This window comes from Polypterus senegalus, chromosome 18 (assembly GCF_016835505.1).
Source record: "Polypterus senegalus isolate Bchr_013 chromosome 18, ASM1683550v1, whole genome shotgun sequence".
NCBI classification, from domain to species: Eukaryota; Metazoa; Chordata; class Cladistia; order Polypteriformes; family Polypteridae; genus Polypterus; species Polypterus senegalus.
The window spans coordinates 37,272,720-37,296,076 of record NC_053171.1 but is presented as its reverse complement, the minus strand read 5'-3'; the positions used below and the strand labels follow the sequence as shown (position 1 = coordinate 37,296,076).

Below are 23,357 nucleotides of genomic sequence, written 5' to 3'. Positions count from 1 at the left end.
TCCTTAGTGTCCAACCTCTTATACAACTCATCATATGCCTTTTCTTTAGCCTTTGCCACTTCTCTCTTCACCTTGCGCCTTATCTCCTTGTACTCGTCTACTTTCTGCATCTCTCTGACTATCCCACTTCTTCTTTGCCATCCTCTTCCTCTGTATACTCTCCTGTATTTCCTCATTCCACCACCAGGTTTCCTTTTCCTCCTTCCTTTTTCCAGATATCACGCCATGCACTCTTCTTGCTGTCACCCTTACTACATCTGCTGTAGTTTCCCAACTGTCTGATAACTCTTCACTGCCACCCAGTGCCTGTCTCACCTCCTCCCTAAACTCAACCTTGCAGTCTTCCTTTTATTTTATTAAAAGCTTTTATTTTTACACTTGTTATACAACAACATAATGTATTCAGTGGCCCAATTGCTGAATGAAGATGGAGGATTATTTACTTACCCTGTATTCCTGGAAAGATTTGTTCCTTGTTACCTCGAAGGCATATGCAATAGTTTGGATGATATTCCAGACGCTGTAGTGAATTTCCTAAAAGAAAATCGAAAATCTGTCAGGACCGAATTCCTTTCTGGTATTTCAACTAGCCTGTTTTTGGATGGTCAAGGCTAACAACTGTCATGATCTGCACATAAGACATCTTTGTAAATCTCATTTTTCCACTCTTGATTTAGCATTTTGGAATGTAATGTTTGAAAATATACACTGGACATTACTAAGTGATGGGTCCTGCTTTACGAGCACAGTTAAAGAGGTATGCTATTTAGCTTTTAGGAATTACGGCACTGGAAATTTGAAAAAAAATATTATTTATAATTCATTAATCATTGTGGGTATACAGTATGTAAAATTCACAAATGAAAAAGGTACAATAAAACTCCTTTTACTGTTTGTGATGGGGAGTCAAAGTGCATTTTAAATTCTATAAAAATCTTGAAACATGGTAAAGCAAGGAAAACACTTAATATGTGTAAAATTTAAACTTAAATGGTTACCCCTGGCAGTTAGTGATGCTTTGATTACGAGCCTTTGCCTATATATATATATATATATTATATATACAGTGGGTACGGAAAGTATTCAGACCCCCTTCAATTTTTCACTCTTTGTTATATTGCAACCATTTGCTAAAATCATTTAAATAAATTTTTTTCCTCATTAATGTACACACAGCACCCCATATTGACAAGACAAAAAACAGAATTTTTGAAATTGTTGCAGATTTATTAAAAAAGAAAAACTGAAATATCACATAGTTCTAAGTATTCAGACCCTTTGCTCAGTATTTAGTAGAAGCACCCTTTTGAGCTAATACAGTCATGAGTCTTCTTGGGAAAGATGCAGAAAGTTTTTCACACCTGGATTTGGGGATCCCCTGCCATTCCTCCTTGCAGATCCTCTCCAGTTCTGTCAGGTTGGATGGTAAACGTTGGTGGACAGCCATTTTTAGGTCTCTCCAGAGATGCTCAATTGGGTTTAAGTCAGGGCTCTGGCTGGGCCATTCAAGAACAGTCACTGAGTTGTTGTGAAGCCACTCCTTCGTTATTTTAGCTGTGTGCTTAGGGTCATTGTCTTGTTGGAAGGTAAACCTTCGGCCCAGTCTGAGGTCCTTAGCACTCTGGAGAAGGTTTTTGTCCAGGATATCCCTGTACTTGGCCGCATTCATCTTTCCCTCGATTGCAACCAGTCGTCCTGTCCCTGCAGCTGAAAAACACCCCCACAGCATGATGCTGCCACCGCCATGCTTCACTGTGGGGACTGTATTGGACAAGTGATGAGCAGTGCAGTCTCCACACACTGAGGAGAGGCAAGACACATGACAGCCCACATGGAGTTTGCTAAAAGACACCTGAAGGACTCTGAGATGGTGAGAAATAAGATTCTCTGGTCTGATGAGACCAAGATAGAACTTTTTGGCTTTAATTCTAAGCGGTATGTTTGGAGACAACCGGGCAGTGCTCATCACTGTATCACCGTATATTGTATCCTGGCTGCTACAATTGCAATAATTGTACAGAGATGTTCACATGACTGAGTGCAAAACAGAACTGATCACAGACTGGCGGCTTTAAAGGCCTGTTCAGGAAGTGACATCATCTCTGGGGCCGAATCCGGAAATGATGTCATCGAGGGTGCCAGAACCTGGTGGGATTTCCCGGGAATGGTCTACAAGTAACTGAGAAAGACAGAACACCCCGCCACCGCCTGGTCAATGGTGGAATTACCACTACTCAGGCCCTTTAGCTGCCTCCTACTCGCACGTGTGTGACAAGATATATATAAACCTTTGACCAACCTATACCAACTTTTGTGCAGTTACTTTCTAAGACTACATGGACTAGACTGGTTATCAGGATACCCACCCAACTCCGCCAAATTGCCCGATATGCCAAGACTATAAATAAGGCTCAAGGACAGTCACTCAGGGTAGCAGGCACTAGCTTTGAAAGTTCATGCTTTTCCAGTGGTCAGCAATATGTTGCTTGCTCCAGAGTGGCCATGCCAAAACATTTATACATTTACAGGCAAAAGGGGAAAACCAAAAATAATGAATATCACAAAGCATTAGATTAATTAATTGGCAACATTGCAATAATACATGTATGTATTTAGTATAGAAGAACAAAATGATACAGTATATAAATGTATACAATAAACATAACTGAATTATTTAAAATATTTTTTGTTTCATTTTTCCTTTTCCACAAATGCTGATGTCCTAGATATGTCTGCGCCACACCAGGTAGTTTAAATTCTGTCTTTATAATCAGGAACAAAGAAAATCACAACTAAACGCACAGCAAAGATGTCAACTGTGAGAAAGTGAATGGCCACAAGATGGCGGTAGACTCACTTAGAACTGCATGTCTCAAGTTCAGCTCGGGGGCGCCCCCTGTGGCTGTAGGCCTTCATCCCTACCACATTCTTCTAATTGGACTCCTTCCTTAATTTAGCCAGCTGGGACTTCCCAGTTTCTCTGGTTTTCTAAAACATGTATTCTATGCTGTAGTAAATGTTTACTGAATGAAGCAAGAATTTGTACAGTATGTGTTAGACGGGTAAGAATTCATTCCTTCTCCTGTTAAATATATACTGTATATATATATTTAATATTCTGGTTGTTTTACCCATTATTCACTACTATACTCACAAGCAAATAAAACTGAAGTGGCAGCAGGTCTTTAGCATTCAGGGTCATTTGTGCTGATGTCTGCTCTGCTTGTCATTAACTGTCAGTATTTTGAGACAGCTTAAAAAACAAACTCACAAACTCACTTAAAAAACAAACAGAGTTAAACAATTAAAGATAAAAATGGAAACCTCAAGCTACTACGTTTTTCTAAATGCAAGATAAAAGTAGGAAAAAAGGTCAGCTAATTAAGCAATGGGATCAATTAAAAATGAAAAGGTCCCAGTACTGAACTTGTGAACCTTTGGTCTAGAATTATTTACCTAAGAGTACCTTTGAATTTGGCCTACAGAAGAAAGCAGCAAGACCGTGGGGAAGGCTGCAGACTCCCAGCTAGAGGAGACGGTGTTTGAGCGGCTGGTCCTCGCCTGTGTGGAGTTTGCATGTTCTACCTGTGCTGGTTTAGCTTTTCTCTGTGTATACAAATTTCCTCTTCACACTCCAAAGACACGTATCTAATTTACACTACATTTTAAATGTAAATAAAGTGGAGTGGACGGCAAGTATGTCAGTCTGCCTGTAGCCATCTAGTCTCCATCCTGGTAATTTTTTAGCATCGTTTACCTCAATGGTTTCCTTAATTTCCCCACAGTGAAGTTAAGAGTTTGGTTTTTCTGGGTTGTTCAGATGTTAGTGTTCCATACACAAACTTACCACGTGAATACAACCTTCACACGTATCCTACCTTATAAAAGGGGACAAAAACTATTCCTATTGAATTATTAGACAACCATGTTCGCCCATTTTCAGTAGGAGCAAAAACAAAACAAGTGACTGAACTACAATTTACGATATTTATATTTAAATCAATGCCAATGAACTGAGTTTCAATAAACACTAAGACAATCCTCGAGATGCTCACCAAAGTAGTCTTCTGCAGGGACTGGGTGATGCTTTCTACGACTTTCAACATGGTGGCTTAACTTCCCTCCTGCACACAGTCCAACTCCAACTTGCTGGGTTTAGATTTCATCTGACATTAAAGCAATGATGCTACATGTAGTAACAGTCGAATAGTTCTTAATCTGTTCATTCGGCAGAATACTTGATACATAAAAGCACAGTTTAGCTCAGTTGTCCAAAACATTAATATGATTGGTTGGTTTCTCTTAATGGATGCAAGCAAGGCCAAAGGTTGTGCGTCATTTTCAACCCTGAAGACAATTCCTAAGGTAATTTTGCTTTTGTCAAGGTTCTGTATGACATGGATTTTTAGTTATTTGTTATTACAGCTCACTTGCTTCCAGTTGATTGGACCTGCAACTCCCCACAAGCTTAGCTATGAGCTCAATTATGAATAATGTTACACTGAACAATTCCTTTTTGATGTACTTTGCAAAACAGTAGAGCAACAAGGAGGTAAGAAAATGCACTGATTAGTTAATCGCATCACTTGTTCACTTCGCAAAAGCAGACTGGGACATGCATCACACTCCCCACTGCAAGATATAAAAGAAAATAACTTGCAGTCGTAGATCTGTTTTGGGATGAAAAAAGAAAAGAACACACAATCAAGCTCCCATGCTCACTTCTTGGCCTTTTTGTTTTTATTTTTTTACATCAGAATGGCAATCAGAAAGAAGAGTTAGAAATAGTAAAAGTAATAAATGCACTGATTTTGTAATGTACTGTACATCCACCATTAAATGGTCTAAAAAGATTGGACCTAAACCCCTCAGCAAGCACTGCAGTCACAGGGTATCTGCTCCCTTGATCCTGGGTGTTGCACAACTTGGACCCTGTTGTCTGTAAGAATCCGAAATTCCTGAACAGACTTTTGTAGGCAATTTGTAGGAAATAGACAAATATCTACAATGTCCAGCATCTCCAGATGTTTCAGCTTGGCCAAGTCTCTGAACTGATCAACGGTGATTTTGCAGTGTCTGAAAGAAACATACTCTGTTAGTTAGTCAGATCACTGCTATATACAATATTTGGGGAAAAAAAAAAATCACACAACAACCTCCAACAGAGTTATGTTTTCATAGAAATCACAGCAAGTAACACTGCAGAAGAAGCTACAGATATGGGAACATGACGTGATTCTTACTGTTAAGTGAAGTGAAATGTATTAAGTGTAGCAAGTCACCTAAACAAAGGAAACCATTTTAAAAACCGCTTGGTAGCTTTCATGATAGTACACGCTTCAGATTTCTGCTCGAAGGAGGCCTCATAATATTGCAAAACTGGGTATCTTGTGTGTAGTTCAAAGTGCATATTGCCACTGCTAACTCACAGTACATCCATCCAGGAAAGTCAACTACCATTTTAAATACATGACCATAGTTGTCTTTGACCAGAATAACTAAACCAAAAAACAGAATAACACCTACTAATGTCTTTAATGTTCTATAAATCACACTATCACATAAGACGTTATGAAGCAAGCAATTCAATAAAAACTGGATTATTCAACAGACAGATGGTATATTAATTGTGCACTTACCGAATGCTCAAGGTTTTTAAGCAAGGAAAGTGGTCTGGGAGCTCATCAGGATACCATTCTTCAGTAAAACTACAGTAGTCCAGGTGAAGATGCTTCAGTCCTGCTCTCTGACGTGCCAAGTATTCAAGCTCCTTATTGCCTATAGCCACTCTATATAAATGCAGGGCTTCGAGACTTGGAGGTATTGAATGGGCATATTTGGAAAACGGCCAGCCTCCTTGAAAACGAAACAGGAGTCACGTTAAGCTTCCAAGAACGGGCATTTGCAATAACAAAAGTGACAGATGTTTGCTTAAAGATGAGAAAATTATAAAATCTTCCTGTGCTCCTTTCTTTAAAAGTGTGGACTTGTGTGGTATATCATAGATACATTGATAGATAATCCCCCTATTCGATTCGTTTCTTCTTTACTGCTCCTCAATAAGTTCTCCAAGTCAACGCCAAAACTGTAAAGCCCACTGTTGTGTACTCAGCTTGCCCATTACTTTAAAGACAGTCTTAGGAGTTTTGCTAATTGTACCTCTGTAGTTGACTTCCACACCAACAGGTTCATACATACTGAAGAACTTAAAAAATCATGTGCCAAGATATCAGCACTGCTCTGCATGTAAAAAAGTACATTGCCATTGATGCTTAGAAACAGGGTGTTTATCATTTCCTGTCCTTAATATAATGTAGCATTTGTAACAGTTACTTACTGTATTATCTCGGATAATGTTTTGTGAGACCATTACAGCCTAAATGTTATGATTCAGACAGATGTGGGAAACCATCAGAAAACACTAGCCACAACTCCAAATCTTAATTGTTTAATGTATTTAATTATATAAAGAAAAATATCCATAAATATTGAAATATTTATGGCTAATTTCAAAAAATGAAAAACATCCATCAAAAAAAAAATTAAAAAAAATAAAAATCCAAATATATAAAGAAGGTAAAAAATGCACAACAAAAGTGTAAAGCTAAGAATTTAAAAACAAATAAAAAAACAAAAAATGCAAAAATTATACACAAAAAAACAAAGAAATGCTAAATTCGGAATTCCAAAAGAAAACTTACTCTTATTCTATGTTAATTAATGTTGACTTATTTTATTTTCTTACTGTGTCTTTTATTTTTCTATTCTTCATTATGTAAAGCACTTTGAGCTATATTTTTTGTATGAAAATGTGCTATAGAAATAAATGTTGTTGTTGTTAAACAATGCCAAAGCCAAAATAAACCAGTAATTCCATTATGAAATGGTCAAAGACCGCAAAACACAAGCAAAACAAAACAAAAAGGAGGAAAAAGGAAGAGAAGCTTACAAACCAAAACGCAGCGCCCACCAGGGCCTTCAATTAATGCCCCTGAATAATTAGCAGTTTCTCTCCTAAACTTAACATAGCAGACAAATCACTACTAAAAACTGACTAAACAAACATGAGCTAAAACTACATAGTGAACAATTACAGAGCAATTTATAAAGCCTAACAAGGTAAAAAGAACAGAAATAAAATACAAACAAGGCAAAACACAACATGCCAAGGCCAAGACTCGTACATAAAACTGCGACACTAAAGAAGACAAAACCAATTCTTACCATTCTGTGATTGCTACAGATTTTAAAAGGAGCTAAAGAAATCCTGGCTGTATTACGGACTATATTATTACTACATAAATCATACTTCGTTGTGCAATGTTCGAGTCCACAACTGCAAGACCGTGATGTTAGTGTCATATAATCAGCACGTCTGCATCACAAGTGGTGACATCAAAGTCTGCACCTCTTCATACTGATTTCCAAGATTGTACTTATAATACTGTTCCCTCTTCATTTGGCTATTTAGTGCATTTTATCTAGTGTGTTTACTTCTGGTGTTTCTTATCTACTGCTGAATTGTTGTTGTTGTTATTTTTTATAGTTGCTTTCTTTTACAAAAGTCCTTAACATTAAGATTTTTGGTGCTGTTTGTGCAATGTAGCAATAAAGCTAAATTTGAATTAAGAGCTAAAAGGAAAGGACTATAAAAACAAATGGTCACAGTAAAGTGTAATCAGAGAGGACAAGTTGAGCAGAAGTACCAGCAGCACTCGATCCAGAAATAAATTGTAGTGGAAATTCTTGTGATTTATATCAAATGTTTCTTCATACAATGTAATACAAAGCTGGATCTCCCAGAAACACTGGCATTTCACAGTGTATACACTCTTCTGAATCATATTGTACCACAATACAAAATATAAATGAATTAACCGAAGCCCGCCGTAACATACGGCGGTGTAAGAATAGGAACGGAAAACGGTGAGAAAGGAATTCAGTATAACCAAGGCTTAGGAAACCACTGTCGCAGTATAACGAAAATAGCAAGGAGCGAAACCAATGCCAATGGTCGAGAGAGTACCTTCCTGTAATAGGCTACGGAAAACATAGACGTATATAGATAGACGCCGCATTCACTGTGTTGCCCAGTCGACACGATACGTCAGCGTCCCCTACTGCGAGTGGTAAAAGTGCCATTTAAACTAATAAAGGTAGACGTGGAAACCGGGTTTTCTGATTAAAACACAATAACGTTTTAAACAGTATCGTTTCCATACAACAGATTTTGGCGAATCGTTTACATGCAATTATTTATATCCATTTATACACTAAATGCATGCGTATCCCATGGTCTTAGAGTTGGTGGGCGGGGCTCTCTGTCTTGCTTGCCCTTAGTTAGAGTTGGCGGCCAGGGCTTTGTGAGTTGCCGATCTTGGCTCTCTGTCTTGCGTGCGGTGTAAAGTAAACGTGGCTCAGAGGTGGCAATGGGTACTTTTGCACAGACAAAAGCGACTGAGGCTGTGTTTGGTGAGCTGTTGTGTGCCTCGAGAGCGACGCTGGACTCAGGAGGACGGTTACAGTTGGCGTGCGTGGCTCTGTCGTGCATATCCCATGACGCGGCAGGAGGGTTAGAGTTTGCAGGCGGGCCTCTGTCGAGCGTATCCCATGGTCTTATGGCTGGCGGGCGGGGCTCTGTCTTGCTTGCGGTCACTGTCTTGCATGCCCTTAGTGAATTATATATATAGATAAGACAAACAACTTAAAAAGGTGATACTTTACAAATGTGATCATCATCATAAATGGAATAAATATAATGCACTGAGACTACATACAATGGTAAGCATATTAAAAACTATCTAGTTATCATGGAGTGAATGCAGTCAGTCCATTTAGAAGCTTTCTGATTTGGTAGCTTTTAAAGTAGTTTTCTGATATCAAACCACTCTGAACATTTTCCGTTAGACCTACTGGGCTCATTTGTACCAGCAATCTTCCTGTTTCCTATCTTTGTTATTTTCTCAGCTCATGACCATATCTCCAGGATAGGGTGCCAGCTATGTGCAGTATTTATTTGAGTGCCTTTCTTTATGAACCCCATACCAAGACCCTTTCAAATGCAGTGATACATAGCAACTGTTCACCCATCCTAAATGAAAATGTCTGAGGTCAAAGCGTCCCATAAGTGAGTGATGTTTGTCTGTGGCAACACTACGTGAAGCTTGCTAAGAATTGGGCTGCACTATGCTCATATAAAGCAGTCAGACATCAGAAACTGGGCAATATCAACTGAGCTCAGACAAAGCGTGCTTGTGTGAGTTAGGTTCTGTAAGCAGTGTCTGGTTGCTGCATAATCCATGTCTGCTGCATAAGGAATCCTTGTAATTAACAATTTCACATCACCTCAGTAACAATAAATATGATCATACAGTAGGTTTGTGGTGCTCCATAGCCCAAACCTCTTAAGTATATAAAATTAACACTCAATAGTTCATTTCACTCTCTGATGTCTCAGATGATTTGATGGTTACTTGAGAACTATTCCAAATCTTTTTAAAAGAAAAATGAAATTTATTTTGCACTTTTCACTTCTCTTTTTATTAAACTTCTGTTTCTGAGCTGGTTTATCCGAATACAGTATATACGTACATGCTTCAGGTTTTTAACTTAAATAGCCATCTTTTGATAAGTGTCATGTGTAGAAATGTTCATGAATCATGGAACTGGTGAAGAGCATCATTGTCAAAAACTGTATGGCCATACCAACTGGATAAACTCACAACATTTTGTCACAATAATGTTGTTAAGTATAATGTTCACAATAAAAACTGTAATACATATAAGTGAAATAAAACAGTAATCATAAACTTTATGTAAACAATCATCTCACAGGCAGGAACCAATCCTGAATGCGTGACCTAATTATGAATGATGTTTTACAAAACTAAAAAAACAGTAAGAAATTGAAACATTTCCCAAAATGGTGCTTCCTCCTGGGGTAAAAGTTATCTTACATATAATAAAAGGAATAATTACAACTAACGCATATTGCCGCCTTTGTGGACAAAAAAGTTAAATTCCAAAAAACTCTTGAATTACATATAAAAGTAGGCATTCTGTAAACTATGTCTTAGTATGTCAAACTCACCTTTAACTCTGAGCTCTTTCAAATTAGGGAGATTTTTGAGAATTGTGACCATTTCACACTTTTCCAAGCTATTTTTTTGATGGTCATAATGCAGTGTTAAGCTGTTTACTGAGCTCAACTGATTCAAAGATTCTTCAGAAAGGGTGACATTATTAGACCCCAGTATCTCCAGCTTTTCTAGTTGAAGTTGACAATCATATTTTGGCTGCTTTTCTGAAAGAAATTACAATAAATAATAAACAGACCCATAAAATAAATCTGTAACATCTTTAAGGCATAAATTATGCTTGTACTTTCAAAGAGCTTAATTTTTTAGTCACTTTATTAGGTAATTGCATGCCATTGATAGGTACCAATGGATCATGGCCATGCAGTGTGGATAGACAATGGGCAAGAGTAAAGATTAATGTGGTACAGTGGTTAGCGCCTGATGTGCTAGCTTGAGTGCATGAGGCATAGCAACTGTTCTCTATTCTTTATACCCAACACTGTATTTAGAAATGGCTACTAACCAGAACACTTTCATTCAGTGGTGGTCCTGTGGTTGGAAGGAGAGAGACTCCTGATGATACAGGATGTAGAAAGTTTACATGGGGAGTAACAAATGGACTACAGTCAGCTAAATTACAGTTAAGTGCAACACCGGGGCAACACACTGCATCTTGACATGGAGAGAGTACAGTAGTAGACAGTCTCACTGTATTATTAAGCTATCCTTCATCAGCCAGACAAGATTAATGTTTTATTTATGTAGAGCCTTTCCTTTCATCAAAGCACTTAAAGTCATTCCTAACTTATTCATCTATTACATGTATGAGAAGGACTAAATTAACTTTACTCCACTGGTGCTCAGGCACATCCAGGCCCATCAAAATTTTGTCTCTGCGTGACATAATTATCAAACTTCATATTAGATAAAGCAGTCCCATGTACCTTTAAAATGTCTGCATTTCTATTGCATTTTAGTCTTTATAGAGTGATATCTGGTCCTGGACGGCCACAGTGGCTGTTTTCATGGCAAAGCACTCTCGTAATAAGTGTAATGCACTGAATTGCAGGTACAGTATAGCTGTTTTTTTTTCTGTACAACTTCTCATTAAATAGAGAACAACATTAGCCTTGTTTGTGATATTTTCAATGACAGAACCTTAAATAGTACCATTGCATTTAAATGACTTCAAAAAGTTTATTCTGTAAAGTAACTAAACACCGTGGCTGTGCTGCATTTTTATAAACTAGATAAAACACTCAGCATTGTCTGGGTCCATTTGCAAATATATTTCTGCTAGCCATTGGCAAGAAAATAAGAAAAAAAGATGTACTATAATTAAGAAATTGTTAATTTAACAGCTGAAACTACAAAACATCCTTAGAAATTTTACATACAGTGCATCCGGAAAGTATTCACAGCGCATCACTTTTTCCACATTTTGTTATGTTACAGCCTTATTCAAAAATGGATTAAATTCATTTTTTTCCTCAGAATTCTACACACAACACCCCATAATGACAACGTGAAAAAAGTTTACTTGAGGTTTTTGCAAATTTATTAAAAATAAAAAAAATTAGAAAGCACATGTACATAAGTATTCACAGCCTTTGCCATGAAGCTCCAAATTGAGCTCAGGTGCATCCTGTTTCCCCTGATCATCCTTGAGATGTTTCTGCAGCTTCATTGGAGTCCACCTGTGGTAAATTCAGGTGATTGGACATGATTTGGAAAGGCACACACCTGTCTATATAAGGTCCCACAGTTGACAGTTCATGTCAGAGCACAAACCAAGCGTGAAGTCAAAGGAATTGTCTGTAGACCGTCCGAGACAGGATTGTCTCGAGGCACAAATCTCACTGGGGCGACGGTTCATCTTTCAGCAGGACAACGACCCTAAGCACACAGCCAAGATATCAAAGGAGTGGCATCAGGACAACTCTGTGAATGTCCTTGAGTGGCCCAGCCAGAGCCCAGACTTGAATCCGATTGAACATCTCTGGAGAGATCTTAAAATGGCTGTGCATAATCTGTGAATAATTTATATCCGGCGTAGCTGCGAGTGGCAGCCATTCCAGCAGCTCCATGTATGACTTTATCTTTTTACCTTTTTTTAACCTTTTTTCTCTATTTCACTGATCACTTCTATCACTGTCTTTTATGTGGAATCGCTCCCTGGACACTTATTACTACTTTTACTAATTGACATGGATTTTTACACGCCGAGACTCACCTATTCAAGTAGTCAGCTTCAAGCACTGAGAAGAAATGCCCACACCGGTGTGGTTCCCTATTTACCCGATGAGGTAAGAAGACGATATCGGGGCAGCCGAGCCGGCGCTAAGATAAAAGCCAAGCGGCTTGCGAGAAAGTGGCACTATAAACCTTTGGTGCCTTCTGTGATCCTGGGAAATGTGAACTCACTACCTAATAAGATTGACAAACTGGCTGTGCTGGTGAAAAATGTCAGAACCTACAGAGAATGCAGCTTGCTGTGTTTTAGTGAAACATGGCTAACAGCTACCATCCCAGATGCTAACGTGGAGCTACCCAGGTTTAGCACAGTTAGAGTGGACAGCAACGCAAATATCTGCGGTAAGAAGAAAGGAGGAGGACTCGCTCTCTATGTCAATACAAAGTGGTGCAACTCAGGACATGCAAACGTTAAAATCTTTATTTGCTGCAGGGACATCGAACTGTTGGCCGTAAGTCTGTGTCCCTAATACTTGCCCAGAGAGTTTGGACATGTCATTGTTTTTATTGTTTACATCCCCCCTCGAGCAAACGCTGAGATAGCGAGTGACGTCATCCATTCCGCAGTTGCTAAGTTACAAACGCAGCACCCCAGGCGCTTGTGCTAATCGCTGGAGACTTTAACCATGTGACGCTGGACAAAACATTACCTGCCTTCTCCCAGTATGTGGATTGTAACACCCGGGGAAATAGGACTATCAACCTACTGTATGCAAACGTTAAAGACGCATACAGCGCCACCCCGCTGCCTGCGCTTGGGAAAGCAGATCATAACCAGGTTCTGCTTCAGCCTCACTACAAACCAAGAGTGAAGGCGCTACCTACAACCACACGATCATTCAGGAAGTGGTCCCCTGGCGCCTCCCAGCAGCCGTGAGTCGGGGTAATTCTTGGTAGCGAGAACCAATCGGATCGCTCTCCGCTACCAAGATTCTACCAAGAATTGAAAGCACGGGCCAATCGCGGCCCGTATCGGCTACCAAGAATTGACCAATCGCGCCCCGTTTCGGCTACCAAGAATTGGCCAATGACGGCTCGCTCTGCTACCAAGAATTGACGAATCACGACTACCAAAACTCGGAGAGGGCGGGCCAACCTCTTGTCAGTTAATGTATTCTGCAAAAGCTTCTTCGAGTCGGCACACACAGAGACGCTTCGCGATTTGCGTTGCTTTTTGAACTGTCTAAAAATGTTACTCACTAGTGTCGGTTTGTGCAGATATATTTACGTTCACCTACACATGTTCTGAATGATTTTTTTAAACATTCTTGGTTAAGTTTATTACATTTACTAAATATTTGTGCAACACGTGTAAAGACAGATATAATAATGTATAAATACAGTATAATAAACATTGAATTGTATAATCATAGTTTAATTTTACAGAGTAAGCTTTAAAAATACTAATATGAAGTGCTCATTAATTATAAAAATACAAATCATAGAGAAAATCAACTACGTGTACATATTTCCTACAAAAGATTGGTATGCTTTTTTTTTTAATACTTAACACTAAATTATTCTTATAAAGCAGACCTACACCTTTAATACTCAGATGATTCTACTCATGCTGTAGAATTGCATATATATTATAGATATACATGCTGTAAAATAGCATGCATATTATAGATATATATAGTTAATTATATATATATATATATATATATATATATATATATATATATATATATATATATATATATATATATATATACACACTCAGCAAAAAAAGAAACGTCCCTTTTTCAGGACTGTGTATTTCAACAATAATAATCTAAAAATCCAAATAATTTTACAGATCTTCATTGCAAAGGGTTTAAACAATGTTTTCCATGCATGTTCAATTAACCATAATCAATTAATTAACATGCACCTGTGGAATGGTCGTTAAGACCTTAACAGCTTACAGAAAGTAGGCATTTAAGGTCACAGTTCTAAAACGCAGGACACTAAAGAGACTTGTCTACCGACTGTGAAAAACACCCAAAGAAAGATGCCCAGGGTCCCTGCTCATCTGCGTGAACGTGCATTAGGCATGCTGTAGGGAGGCATGAGGACTGCTGATGTGGCTAGGGCAATAAATTGCCATGTCCGCACTGTGAGACGCCTAAGACAGCGCTACAGGGCGACAGGAAGGACAGCTGATCATCCTCGCAGTGGAAGAGCCCGGATCTCAATCCCATTGAGCACGTCTGGGACCTGTTGGATCGCAGGGTGAGCGCTAGGGCCATTCCCCCCAGAAATGTCCAGGAACTTGCAGGTGCCTTGGTGGAAGAGTGGGGTAACATCTCACAAGAACTGACAAATCTGGTCCAGTCCATGAGGAGGAGATGCACTGCAGTACTTCAAGCAGCTGGTGGCCACACCAGATACTGACTGGTACTTTTGATTTTGAGCCTCCCTTCATTCAGGGACACATTGTGAAACATTTTTAGTTTATGTCTTATGGTGTTGACTCTTTTAGTGTTCATACAAATATTTACATATTAAGTTTACTGAAAGTAAAAACAGTTGAAAGTCAGAGGACGTTTCTTTTTTTGCTGAGTGTATATCTATCTATCTATCTATAGATATAGATATATATCTTATATATAGATATAGTATATATATATATATATATAGTTATAGATATATATATAGTTATATATAGATATAGATAGTTATATATAGTTATATATAGTTATATATATATATATATATATATATATATATATATATATATATATATATATATATATATAGTTAATTATGCTTGTTTACTAGAACACATATAGCTATTTTGCACTAAGTATATAAACATTTCCTCTGCAATATTGCAATATTTCCAAATATTTATTTTTACCTACTTCAAGAATGTCAGTTTGTGCAGATATAATTACATTTACCTGCACATTTTTTGAATGATTTTTAAACATTCTTGGTTAAGTTTATTACATTTATTAAATATTTATGCAACAAGTGTAAAGACATGTATAATAATCTATAAATATAATAAACATTGAATTGTATAATCAGTTCAATTTTACATAGTGAGCTTTAAAATAATATGAAGTGCTCTATAATTATAAAAATACAAATCATAGAAAGTGAAAAGTTTTTTTTTCTTGACTTTATCTTTGCCAATTTAAAAACTTTAAACTGAATTGTTTGGGCGAGTTCATTTTTATCTGAAAATGATAAATCAACTATGTGTACATATTTCCTACAAAAGACTCTTGGAAAGTCTTTCTGGTATATAAAGACCAATGAATTACTGCAGTAAAAATTATATATATACTGTGTATATATGTACCTGTAAAAACAAGAGACCGGTATGCTTTTTTTTTAATACTTAACGCTAATTTCACAAATCGTTCATATCAAGGCCAATATAGAATAATAATAATACTCTATATTAACATTGATGTTATAAATTATGCTTATAAAGTAGACCTACACCTTTAATACTCAGACAATGCTATATATATATAAGTGCTGTTTACTGTTTACTTTGCAATATTTCCAAATATTTAATTTTACCTACTTCAAATTAATTGTCAGCATCAACTAGAATATATTACTTTCCAAATGTTATAAATATATACAAACACAAAGCTGTGCACTATTATTTATTAAATCTTATTGTGCTTTCATTTTTATTTTATCCTTCTCGATTATCTGTGCAGCCGTCTCAGACGATAGTAAAGGCACTTTATAAGGAAGTGAAATGCATTATTATTTGTTATAATTATGATTCAATAGAATGGGCAGGCAGTAAGTGTGATTTTTAACTTTGCTTGTTGTCTGTGTGTTCCTTGACAAATCATACACTAAACAGTTTTCGTTTGATCAAAAAAGAAAAATAAACAAACTACAACTGCAATGTAGGATTCAAAGCACCGTTCGTTGAAGAGAAAGTTTTTTTTTATTCCATTCGGCAATGTGCCTTGAGCGGGATTCGAACTCGCGTCCCTGCAGTAATTTTTGGTAGGTCGTCTCTCAAGAATTGCAGCCGTACCTCGACTCATGCGCGATATCCTTGAGGCAGAGCAGGCTCTGAGAGACTGCTTTGGAACCACTGACTGGGATATAGTGCAGGGGTCACAAAGTGAGAACATTGAAGAGGCTGTTGAATGTACAACTGATTACATCAACTTCTGTATGGACATTGTAGTTCCAGTAAGAACAGTACGCTGCTATGCTAACAACAAGCCATGGATTACAAGTGACATCAAGGGCCTTTTGCACTAAAAGAAAAGGGAAAGGCGGTGATCAGCATGAGCTCAAATGCGTGCAGAAGGAACTCTGAGTCCAGCTCAGGGCAGCGAAGGAGCAGTACAGGAGAAAGCTGGAGCAGAAGTTGCAGAATAACAGCATGAAGGAAGTGTGCGATGGGATGGATGGATGGATGGATAGATAGGTAGATACTTTATGAAGATCATCACTGGCTGCAGCTCGAAGCGGGGTGCCACCATCGAAAGAGACGTGGAGAGAGCAAAGCAAATGAACAACTTCTTTAACAGGTTTGACCACCCTAACCCACTCTCACCTCGGAGTACTGCACCCTCCAACCATCCATCTGCTGATACCAGCATAGGAGAGACATACCCACCCACAATTACAGCAGCGCAGGTGAGCAGAGAGCTGAGAAGACTTCGTGCCAGCAAAGCAGTGGGTCCAGATGGTGTATCGCCACGACTGCTGAAGGCCTGTGCACAGGAACTGGGGAGTCCTCTACAACACATCTTCAACCTGAGCCTGGAACAGGGGAGAGTCCCAAGGCTTTGGAAAACCTCTTGTATCACCCCAGTCCCAAAGGTATCACGTCCTAGTGAGCTGAATGACTTCCGGCCTGTTGCTCTGACGTCACATGTGATGAAGACCATGGAGCGGCTGCTGCTTCACCACCTGAGGCCACAGGCCCGCCACAGGCCCGCCACGCCCTCGACCCTCTGCAGTTTGCATACCAGGAGAAGGTGGGAGCAGAGGATGCCATCATCTATATGCTACACCAATCCCACTCCCACTTGGACAGAGGCAGTGGTGCTGTAAGAATTATGTTTTTGGACTTCTCTAGCACCTTCAACACCATCCAACCTCTGCTCCTTAGAGACAAGCTGACAGAGATAGGAGTATATTCACACCTGGTAGCATGGATCGTGGACTATCTTACAGACAGACCTCAGTATGTGCGTCTCGGGAACTGTAGGTCTGACATTGTGGTCAGCAACACAGGAGTGCCGCAGGGGACTGTACTTTCTCCGATCCTGTTCAGCTTATATACATCAGACTTCCAATACGATTCGGAGTCCTGCCACGTGCAAAGGTTCAGTGATGACACTGCTATTGTAGGCTGTATCTGAAGTGGGCAGGAGGAGAAGAATAGGAACCTAATCAAAGACTTTGTTAAATGGGGCAACTTAAACCACTTACACCTGAACACCAGCAAGACCAAGGAACTGGTGGTGGATTTTAGGAGGCCCAGGCCCCTCATGGACCCCGTGATCATCAGAGGAGACTGTGTGCAGAGGGTACAGACCTATAAACACCTGGGAGTGCAGCTGGATGATAAATTGGACGGGACTGCCAAAACTGATGCTCTGTGTAAGAGAGGTCAGAGCCGACTGTACTTCTTTAGAAGGTTGGCGTCCTTCAACATCTGCAATAAGATGCTGCAGATGTTCTACCAGACGGTTGTGGCGAATGCCCTTTTCTATACGGTGGTGTGCTGGGAAGGCAGCATTAAGAAAAAGGACGTCTCATGCCTGGACAAACTTGTTAGGAAGGCAGGCTCTATTGTAGGAATGAAACTGGACAGTTTGACATCTGTAGCAGAGCGACGGGCGCTAAGCAAACTCCTGTCAATCATGGAGAATTCACTGCATCCACTGAACAGTGTCATCTCCAGGCAGAGGAGTAGCTTCAGTGACAGACTGCTGTCACTGTCCTGCTCCACTGACAGACTGAGGAGATCGTTCCCCGACCCCCCCCCCACACTATACGACTCTTCAATTCCACCTGGGGGAGTAAATGCTAACATTATTCAAAGTTATTGTCTGCTTTTACATGCATTTTTATTACTATTTAATTTAATATTGTTTTTTGTATCAGTATACTGCTGCTGGATTATGTGAATTTCCCCTTGGGATTAATAAAGTATCTATCTATCTATCACCGACGTTTCCCATCCAACCTGATGGAGCTTGAGAGGTGCTGCAAAGAGGAATGGGCGAAACTGGCCAAGGATAGGTGTGCCAAGCTTGTGGCATCATATTCAAAAAGACTTGAGGCTGTAATTGCTGCCAAAGGTGCATCGACAAAGTATTGCGCAAAGTGCAAATCAAAGTACATGTGATTTCTCAGTTTTTTTATTTTTAATAAATTTGCAAAAACCTCAAGTAAACTTTTTTCACGTTGTCATTATGGGGTGTTGTGTGTAGAATTCTGAGGAAAAAAAATGAATTTAATCCATTTTGGAATAAGGCTGTAACATAACAAAATGTGGAAAAAGTGATGCACTGTGAATACTTTCCAGATGCACTGTATGAATTGCATGGTGCATTGCAAACGTTAACCCTGAAGTCTACAGTATGTTGATTACTTATAATTCAGCCTGTACTAAATGGATAGTACAGCTAGTCTGTTGATAATTTATCTGGGGGAAATGCCATGCTTCACTTACAGACTCATCCGATATGCACTCTGTCTCGTAGATGTGATCATTTTCATTTTCTTCCTTAGGTTTTTCGACTGTCGTAACTGTTTGAGTCTTACTCAAACACGTAGAGCACAGGGCATTTACTGGAATCAAATTCAAGGTAGAAATCCTGGCTAACAAACCTACTCTTATTATAACAAGGTTTTTTGTGATAAAAAAGGCATCTTAGCTGACTGTCCACTGTCTCTTAAAATGTTACAAACCTTCTATTCCATTCCATTTTCCAAATCTGCTTATTCTGAGCAGGGTGGCAGGGAAGCTATGGCTCATCGCAGCGACTATCAGGTGCAAATCATGGAGAATCCCTGGACAAGGCACCAGTCCACTGCAGGGTGAACACACTCACACACAAACACTAAGGCCAATTTAGCAACACCAGTTTAGCTAACCTGCATGTTTTTGTGGGTGGAAACCACAGCATCTGGAGGAAAACCATGCCACCTCCATCCATATAGCGGGCACCCAAGAAGCAAGCCTGGGTCTCCTTGTCTCGTTTGTAAAAATCTCAATTGAGCTGAAACATGCACACACCGAATGGAACTTGCTAGTGCAAATTTAGGTTAACTCTCACTGTACCAAACCATCAAACAATATAACATAATTATACTGCAGGCTGGTTTTATTAACTAAAAGGATTAAAAGAGAGTGAGGATAGTGTGCTGTTTCTGGGAATTTTTTATGAGTTCGGAGCCCGACTTGTTACATTGTCCTTGAAAAAAGAACAGGCTTATGCAAAAGTTAAATGTGAATATATCATTAAAATGTTCTCTGTTTTTTACCTCTAATCTACAGGAAGTATAAAAGTAAAAACCTCATTTTACTGTGTATATGTTATAATAAATTTAAAGTTCTGTGTATTACAAGACAATAATAAAGTACATATGGATATACTTCAATAATTCTGCTTTCATACTCTAAATATGGGACAGTTACCAACAGAATGAAATAAAGTGATTAGTTCAAAGCGGGAAAAAAAAGGATGTAATTAGAAAATCCCTACAACCCTCCAGGATGTAAATTCAGTAACCCGGCTTTAAAAATATTCCGTGATCTAGAATCATCCATCCATTAATTATCTAACCCGCTATATCCTAACATCATGAAAGCACTATATAAACACAATTAAAAATGTTGCCTCACCTTTATGATCAGATTTTGTTATGCTTGGAGGGGTGAAGAAATCAGGGTGCAGAACCACAGAAAATGGCTTCTCTTTAAGGGATAATTCCTTGAGATTATGGAATTCAAACAAGGCAGACTGAAGAAGGCATCCATTTGGGTCCCGGCAGTAGTTATGAAGAGCAAGTGAACGTAGATTTTTAAGTGAAACAAGTGTGGCCATTTGCTCAGCACAAGGATAAGGTTCTACAAAGCTACACAAAGTCAAGTGAGTGATCTGCAGCACACTCACTATGTCTTGTATCGGATATGAAGGATGACAGTTTTTGAAAGCCAGCTTGTTCAGGCTTTGGAATTTACATGGCAACTGCAACATGTTCATTTTTGAGCAGCCATCGAAGGTGAGAGCTGTCAGTCCTGGTAGCTCCAGAAGCAACTTTTTTAAACATTTTGCATTTCCCTTTCTCATAACTACAGACTTTATTCTTCTTTTACGCAACAATTCCCAGAAGTCAGCATTATAGCTGGTGATTTTTTTTAGGACAACTGTGCTCTTTTTCCATAAAGCAGGCTGGTCAATCAGTTGCTTAAACAGTCTGCTTGTGGCACGGATGTTTCCTTTCTCTTCATCAGACAGACACCTGAAAATATTTACATAAATCTCTTGAGGTAGTGGGAGACAACTACGTCTCTGCATTGTAATGATATTTAGACCTGTAAGAAAACAAAATCTATTAGTTCACTGTTACCTCTGATCCTTTCAAATAAACACAGAAACAAATATTTTCCTAGAGATTCCAAAAAAAAAAAAAAAAAATCGGTGTGCTCTTAGATTTAATATCCATGCATCCATTTTCTGAATCTGCTTTTTGGTCACAGGTGATGTGTGTCTATTCAGACAGCATCAAGTAAATTATTTGAATAGGTTACTAGAACACTAGAAGGTACACTCATGTACACACATATAACACATACACATAAACTCATTCTTTGTAAATTTTAAGGTTCAAACCTTAACCTATCATGAACATACTGGAAAGTGGGAGAAAAACAGGAGCAGAGCACATGCAATGACAGAATCAGAAATTAAATTATGGATGGTGGAACTAACCACTGAGCAAACCTGCTTTCACTTTATTGTAATAAATAACATCTGAAGATGCTTAGACCTTGCAATTACATGACTTTAATCACAACTACGAAAATTCTTCAGACTACACTGATCTTGTAACATTTCTAACCATACGTGAAAGTGATCTGCAAATATATGATTCATTTTATTTTGCTGGTATAATGGAATGTCTGAATACCTGTTCATCCTTAAGATAGAAATACAGTAATGTATGACTGTATAAAGGCATAAATCAGTCAGCTATCAGTAGCATTATAATAATTGAGCTACAGTGAAAATACAGAATCAGGTAAGCAACAAAAGAATCAAAGTATCTTAAGACAGCTATAATAAACAGACACAATTCACAATGCTTTCAGTGTTGTCCATATGTAAATATGCCGTCTACCTAAGAAAACTTCAGATTTTTTTTCTTTATATAGCACCATTTTTAAAAAACGCATCCCCTGTCATAGATCTGAACTGCATGAAGGTTTTTAGCCTAACAATCTCTCGTCGCATGTCAAGTTTTCTTTTTCTGAACCCAATTTGTTTTCTATTTCGTTTTCTAGGTGGATTGAAAATATGTGACGGGGGTGTATTGCTTTCTAAGAAACATGTGAATAAGACCTCTGGTCAAGATGTGGGCACCTACCTTTATGTCAAGGTACTGTCTTAAGATTCTAATTGTAACGAAATCGGTTCAGAAAGGGGATTGTTTCTGCAAAACGGTTACAGTATTATCAGACACGCCTGTCCTTGATTTATGTATGGAAAAAAGTAATTTTGCAAGATAAGTAATAATGTATTTATTTTTTACGAATTAATCAATCTAAATGCCAAAAATACCCACGTGCTGTAAAAGACGACAGTAATGCATAGGGTTGGTAAATTGTATACTACGAGACTAATCATGTATGCACACTTGAGTACAGATGCATCTAAAGAAATAATATGATTACACAACTGACCCTAATGAAAAATGAAGGTAGCCTTTAACAGATTAACCAAAATTAAAAAGTTCAGTTACTGTCACTCTCTAGACCCGAAATTGTAGATCGGTATTAAAGAGCCATAACGCATTCTCTACTTCACCAAGTTTTATTAAAACCGATCTCACTCATGCAGCGTGCTCCTTTTAATAGCATAAAATTAAAGCAAACTTTACATTGCACATAAAGTACCTGCTCACTGACAGTTCGAATATTCTTTTATAATTTTTTCACTCCATTGCGCCCCGTTATCCAATAAACTGACTATCCAATGTACTCTCACGTGGTCCTCAACCTGCACGATTTCTGAAACGTCCCCTTCCGCCACCTCAGTCATGACATCATCAGTGCGCGCTCATTGCTAACTAGCCAATTAGAAACGTTGCCTTGGGCACGTTTCTGGCCAATCAACGTTTTGTATTTCAGATTCAAACGTTAGTTAGAGGAAGGTGAGTTTGTGTCGAGTTGGAATTATTTTGTTCGGAGTATTGTGCTTATAAATAGTGATTTTAAGTTAAAGGAATACTAATAAAGCTACAGGTGACAGTCTCAAGTATCTTACTTATTTATTTGTGTCAAAATTCGAGTTTTATTAAGTGCGTTTAAATGTGCGTCTGGTTTGGGAATAGTTTCTGAAAACGCATTGGTTTGGGAGGCAGAAAATAAAGTCTCCCACGCGGGGTAAAATTGCACTTTTTAAAACACTGTTAAATTGGACAGGCTATATATCTTATAACCAAGAGTAGAAACAAAAAACAGCATATTTTAATTTTGAGGTCTTGAGTGTTTCTGAAATTTCCGTAGTGCCACTTAACTGTAAACGAAGAAGTGGTAGGTAGTTCAGTAGGTTTCATGCATTTTCAGCTTGCTTAGCGTTAGTGTAGCTGCTGTGCCTTTTAAGCGCATGCATTTTTTAGGCATTGGTTTGTCGCGGGTTTCAGACGTTCACTTTGTTTTACACCGAAATAAATCAATGTCTTCGTGTCATTTCAATTGAGCACGCTAGTGCCTTTCCTTTAAGTTTTGTTAAATGCACTGGGAGTGTTTAAAGTGAACGCGTGCAAGGTGTTCAAAATACTGATTAGAAAGACTCCCGTTTGTCTGGT

At 38.4% G+C, this 23,357-nt stretch overlaps 2 protein-coding genes across 4 annotated transcripts in view; one reads left to right on the top strand and one right to left on the bottom strand.

The window, feature by feature from the left end:
* Nucleotides 1-398: 398 nt before the first annotated feature.
* im:7136021 lies at nt 399-22,563 on the bottom strand. Of its 2 annotated transcripts, none has more exons than XM_039741555.1 (5): nt 22,444-22,563; nt 20,170-20,862; nt 10,091-10,303; nt 5,640-5,856; nt 399-534 (listed from the first exon to the last, which is right to left on the bottom strand). In XM_039741555.1, exons 2-5 carry the CDS (start codon nt 20,843-20,845, stop codon nt 477-479), a joined length of 1,164 nt encoding a protein of 387 aa, XP_039597489.1. In that variant the 5' UTR covers nt 20,846-20,862; nt 22,444-22,563; the 3' UTR covers nt 399-476. The 2 variants fall into 2 exon arrangements, with proteins under 2 accessions (XP_039597489.1, XP_039597488.1); XM_039741554.1 differs by lacking the exon at nt 399-534 and adding an exon at nt 4,573-5,076.
* A 63-nt stretch (nt 22,564-22,626) lies between these two features.
* Nucleotides 22,627-23,357, top strand: part of mis18bp1 (MIS18 binding protein 1) — a 55,875-nt gene continuing 55,144 nt past the window's right edge. The window contains exon 1 of one of the 2 annotated variants that reach the window (XM_039741552.1): nt 22,627-22,700. The gene's annotated coding sequence lies outside the window, so the exon portion shown is untranslated. Of the gene's footprint in view, nt 22,701-22,736; nt 22,792-23,357 lie in introns of those variants that run through there. The other variant, XM_039741553.1, reaches the window with a different exon arrangement.